General features: G+C 41.7%; 1 protein-coding gene across 2 annotated transcripts in view; it reads left to right on the forward strand.

Moving 5' to 3' along the window:
- Positions 1-5,451, forward strand: part of LOC117539946 (PHD finger protein 14-like) — a 29,605-nt gene extending 24,154 nt beyond the window's left edge. For both annotated transcript variants that reach the window (XM_034206315.1, XM_034206314.1), the window contains exons 5-7: positions 596-755; positions 3,124-3,235; positions 5,214-5,451. In XM_034206315.1, coding sequence (XP_034062206.1) covers positions 596-755; positions 3,124-3,235; positions 5,214-5,369 — 428 coding nt within the window. In that variant the 3' untranslated portion in view covers positions 5,370-5,451. The remainder of the gene's footprint in view (positions 1-595; positions 756-3,123; positions 3,236-5,213) is intronic.
- Positions 5,452-6,000: the final 549 nt, after the last annotated feature.

Here is a 6,000-nt window from a genome sequence, read left to right on the forward strand (position 1 = left end):
TTTACCAAATGTTGTGCTTACGACAATTTGATTAAATAAAGAGGATATACGGTAGGGTGAAGTGGTCTGTCTCCCTATGCTGATTTCTTACAGCTTTGTCCTTGAATCTTGGCCAAGAATAACTCTTTTGTCCTTTAGGTTTTTACCACAAAGGTCTAGAAGTCCAGCCACAAATAAATATTTGTACAACGGAGACTATTTCCACCGTCTCTGTGCTTTGTGTTGTTCCTTCTCCTGGCAGTGAAGGGCAAACAAACCTTATAGCATTCAGTTATCTCCCCGCTTTCAGGGCTGATGACGGATGGATTCACGTCTTCCAAGAGACGAATAACATCAGTCAGGACTGCAGATGCTCCTCAAATGTTTCCAGAATAGGGAAACGGTTGAATAGAAAGATATGACTGTAGGACGTATTATTCTTCCACATTAAATGGGTTTCATACGTCATTTCATTCTACGGCACTTTTATTCTTATGATCTGAATTCCTATTTTTGCAGATTTGGACATTTTGGACAGTTCTGATCTTTATAACTTCATACTCACTGTGGTAATTGCCAACAACTTAAATGTGACGATCCCTTTCTGTGTTTTCAGGATGTTACGGTGTGGACGGAGAGAGCGACTCCATCATGAGCTCAGCGTCGGAGAACTCGACGGAGCCGTGGTTCTGCGACGCCTGTAAGAACGGAGTCACTCCGAGCTGTGAACTCTGCCCGAATCAAGACGGCATCTTCAAAGAGACGGACGCTGGGAGGTGAGATCCAAAACAACATGGACATTAGCCGCCAAGTCATGTGACCGTGCTGTAGTTCCTTTATAGCCCAACATTAGCCTCCTTTAGCTTAGCGGTGGAGACGTGAAGTCATGTGACCGTGCTGTAGTTCCTTTATAGCCCAACATTAGCCTCCTTTAGCTTAGCGGTGGAGACGTGAAGTCATGTGACCGTGCTGTAGTAACTTTATAGCCCAACATTAGCCTCCTTTAGCTTAGCGGTGGAGACGTGAAGTCATGTGACCGTGCTGTAGTTCCTTTATAGCCCAACATTAGCCTCCTTTAGCTTAGCGGTGGAGACGTGAAGTCATGTGACCGTGCTGTAGTTCCTTTATAGCCCAACATTAGCCTCCTTTAGCTTAGCGGTGGTGACGTGAAGTCATGTGACCGTGCTGTAGTTCCTTTATAGCCCAACATTAGCCTCCTTTAGCTTAGCGGTGGAGACGTGAAGTCACGTGACCGTGCTGTAGTTCCTTTATAGCCCAACATTAGCCACCTTTAGCTTAGCGGTGGTGACGTGAAGTCATGTGACCGTGCTGTGTTTCCATTATAGCCCAACATTAGCCTCCTTTAGCTTAGCGATGTTGACGTGAAGTCACGTGACCGTGCTGTAGTTCCTTTATAGCCCAACATTAGCCACCTTTAGCTTAGCGGTGGTGACGTGAAGTCATGTAACCGTGCTGTAGTTCCTTTATAGCCCAACATTAGCCACCTTTAGCTTAGCGGTGGTGACGTGAAGTCATGTGACCGTGCTGTAGTTCCTTTATAGCCCAACATTAGCCACCTTTAGCTTAGCGGTGGTGACGTGAAGTCACATGACCGTGCTGTAGTTCCTTTATAGCCCAACATTAGCCACCTTTAGCTTAGCGGTGGTGACGTGAAGTCATGTGACCGTGCTGTAGTTCCTTTATAGCCCAACATTAGCCTCCTTTAGCTTAGCGGTGGTGACGTGAAGTCACGTGACCGTGCTGTAGTTCCTTTATAGCCCAACATTAGCCTCCTTTAGCTTAGCGATGTTGACGTGAAGTCATGTGACCGTGCTGTAGTTCCTTTATAGCCCAACATTAGCCTCCTTTAGCTTAGCGGTGGTGACGTGAAGTCATGTGACCGTACTGTAGTTCCTTTATAGCCCAACATTAGCCTCCTTTAGCTTAGCGGTGGTGACGTGAAGTCACGTGACCGTGCTGTAGTTCCTTTATAGCCCAACATTGGCCTCCTTTAGCTTAGCAGTGGTGACGTGAAGTCACGTGACCGTGCTGTAGTTCCTTTATAGCCCAACATTAGCCTCCTTTAGCTTAGCGGTGGTGACGTGAGGTGACGTGACCGTGCTGTAGTTCCTTTATATCCCAACATTAGCCTCCTTTAGCTTAGCGGTGGTGACGTGAAGTCATGTGACCGTACTGTAGTTCCTTTATAGCCCAACATTAGCCTCCTTTAGCTTAGCGGTGGTGACGTGAAGTCACGTGACCGTGCTGTAGTTCCTTTATAGCCCAACATTAGCCTCATGGTGTTAATATGTGGAGATTATTCTGATGAACTAAACGTGTAAGAATCATAAACGTTGGTTGGAGATTATTTTTTGCAATAATCCAAAATCACATGGAGAGATCCCATTGGACCAGGGTAGATGATGCCTTCAGGGACCAGCACAGAAATACGTCATCCCTGCACCTTTCTATACCGCCCAATGACCTCAGCTGGTTGAAATGCTGAAGGCAATACTATGTGCATTGTAAATGGTACTCAGAAGAGTAGAGAAAGGGAAGTTGGATTAAAGAGAGAGAGCTGGAGGAGAGGAGAGGATGGAGGGAGAGCAGAGATAGAGGGGGAGAGCAGAGATAGAGGGGGAGAGAAGAGAGAAAAGAGTGTGTTATGTGAAGCGTGGAGACTTCAGCCACGTTATCGCTGATAGTGCTCCTCAGCCAGGCTGCACCCGAATTTACTACTTCACTAGAGCATGAAAAACACAGCAAATTAAAGTGTGAAGCGGCTGCTTGCTGGAGATGGATATCTTTATATTGGACTCCGGATTCTCTTCCCTAAAGTCCGCATTTGAAATTGTGTCACACCAAAGTGGAGCTGCAGTCTGGAGCTGCATGAATCTATGAATCCATTTTTCTTTTTCAAGTGTCTCAGCAACTCTCTGCAGCTTCTCGATATGAAGTTTTCTTATTGTCTGCACGCACGCTAAATGCAGAAATAAACACAGCCGACAGATTTTAATCAATTTAATGGCTTCTCTTGAAATCACTGACCGAGCTTCGACACGTTTTGAATGTCACCTTTTTTTAAAAATACTTTCAGGACAGGCTTTTCATACTAATGTGTTATTTGTTGTTCTTCACTCACAGATGGGTGCATGTGGTTTGTGCGCTCTACGTTCCCGGAGTGGCGTTCGGAGACATCGATAAACTGCGACCGGTGACTCTCACAGAGATGAATTATTCAAAATATGGAGCCAAGGCAAGTTCTGTTTTTACCTGGTGATAAAACACCGAGTTCATTTCGAGTCTCTGCTCAAAACCTTCTTAGTGTTTATTCCAAAGTATTGATTAGGATGTATCCTTCCTGTACGAGAGAGAATTATGGCAACACGTGCATTTTTTTATAGATCTGACAATAAGTGATTTTTATTTTTTTGCGGAGTTTTGAAATGAGATCCAAAATTCTGAGAAAAAATTATACTTTTTTTCTGAAAATCTCCGAATTCTGAAAATTCTCAGATTAAAAAAAAAAAAAATCTCCGAATTCAGATTTCCGTTCTCTGACTTTAATCCAAGAATTATTAATGTCATCATTCGGATAAAAAGTCAGAAAATCTCAGAATTCTGACTATTTTCATAAAAAAACCCTCAGATCTGTTTTTCTCTGACTTTAATCACAGAATTATGAAATGTCCTCATTGTGAAAAAAATGTTTTCACAATGAGGACATTTCATAATTCTGAAAAGACAATTTTTTCCCCTGAAAATCTCAGAATTCTAACATTATTATTTTCAGATTAAAAAAATATATATTTCAGAATTCAAGATTATTTTCTCGGATTTAAATCCAAGAATTGCTTCATGATAACAACGTCAGAATTCTGAAATGCCCCTTTCCCATTGGGGACGGGTGGCGCAGTGGTCTGTGCATCTGATCATCAGATCAAGGGGGAGCTGGGGAACTCCAGTTCAAAACCCGCTCCTGCCGCCACTGCGTCAGGCCGTTGTGTCCTTGGGCAAGACACTTCACCCGGATTTGCTCCTGTGGGTAATGTCCACAGTACATGTATAATACCAATGTGTACCTGTAAAAGCGCCTCGATGACCTCGAGGCGTGAAGATGGACGGTGTGGCGCAGTGCGCTGTGCAATGATCATCAGATCAAGGGGTGAAACCCGCCGCTGCTGCGTCTGTAAAGCCGTTGTGTCCTTGGGCAAGACACTTCACCTGAACTTGCTCCTGTGGGTTTTGTCCACAGTGACCATTGCATGTATAAAAAATATGTGTAAAGCGCTTTGAGCATCTGGAAAAAGCGCTATAATAAATGTAAGGAATTATCATAACCATACTCCGTCTTGGTATAAGAGAAGATCAGAAGTGCTTTATTGATCCCAATTTGGAATTATTTTGCTTTGCAGCAACATGGCAAAAAGACGAGAGAGAATTATGGCAACACGTGATTTTATTCATTAGATTAAATAATAATAATAATTAATTTTCATAAAAAGAAAAAAATAAATCTCAAAATTCAGATTTTCTTTCTCTGACTTTAATCCTAGAATTTTGAAATGTCATCATTTTGATAAAAAGTCAGAATTCTGAGAACTTATTTATTTATTATTTTTTTCTGAGAATATCCGAGTTCTAACATTATTCTCAGATTTTCAGAAAAATAAATCTCAGAATTCAGATTTTTTTTTTCCGACTTTAATCACAGAATTATGAAATATCCTCATTTTGATAAAAAAAATCTGAATTCTGAGAAAAATGCACATATTTTTTCTTCTGAACACAGAATTCTAACATTATTCTCAGATTTTCAGATATTTTTTTCTCAGAATTCAGATTATTTTCTCTGATTTAAATCCCAGAATTATTCAATTGCCTCATGATAAATAAAAAAAGTCAGAATTCTGAAATGCTGTGGCTCCTATCCCCTAACCATACTCCTGGGCTATGAATAAAGAAGGGTCTTGGTATAAGAGAAGGTAAGAAGTACTTTATTGATCCTAATTTGCAGCATCATAAAAAGACAAGGCATTGTATAATAACAATTAAAAGACAAGAAATAAACATTCCAACATGAAACATCTCAATAGAAATAAAATAGCATTTAAAAAAAGTAGAAAATATACTTTTTGAATTACAAATGTACAGTGACAATATATAAAGCAGGATATAATATATACGTAAGTCTGAGAGGAGCAGTGTTGACCTCCTCCATGTGTTTCTTGTAGGAATGCAGTTTCTGTGAGGACGCTCGTTTCTCCCGCACCGGGGTCTGCATCAGCTGCGACGCCGGGATGTGCCGCTCCTATTTCCACGTCACCTGTGCTCAGAGGGAGGGGCTCCTGTCTGAGGCTGCTGCAGAGGAGGTGAGCGCTGCTACCTGAAAAGGGTATAAGTCTAGGTGCCATAGCAATAACATCTGGAGGGAACACAGGGATTTTAGCCTTTGCAGACCGTTTACATGCACAGAAACCTTTAGAACACTTTGTTAATATTTGTTGGGATTTGTTTGAGTCACAACATTTGTTTCAGCAACTTAGTTTCAAAGTATTAAATGACATTACTGAAAGAAGATTCTATGTTAACTGTGGCCCGGGTTACAGCACTGCATTATCATAGACAGGGCTGCACATAACTGGTGCACCGGGTCATTTGAAACCAAGCGCATTTGCGTACCAACATTGAGAGAGGGAGAGAGAGAAGGGAGAAAATAGAGGAGAGATGAGAGAGAGAAGAGAGAGAGAGAAGAGAGAGAGAGAGAGAAAGATATTTGCGAGTTGCATATGAACCATGATATGAACTCAGGGCCGGCCCGTAGAGGAACACACAAGTAGAAGTACTGACTAAACTTCTTTACTCAAGTGAAAGTAAAGAGGCTTTGAAGTGTACTTCAGTAGAAAGTACCCATAACTAGCAGCTGCTTTAAAGAGTACCTGACCTCCCTTTATATTAATAGAACAATAATGTCATTGTTAGCTAATGAATGTTTCCATGCTGAACAACGGCAACATGACA

Source organism: Gymnodraco acuticeps, unplaced genomic scaffold (genome assembly GCF_902827175.1).
Source record: "Gymnodraco acuticeps unplaced genomic scaffold, fGymAcu1.1, whole genome shotgun sequence".
NCBI classification, from domain to species: domain Eukaryota; kingdom Metazoa; phylum Chordata; class Actinopteri; order Perciformes; family Bathydraconidae; genus Gymnodraco; species Gymnodraco acuticeps.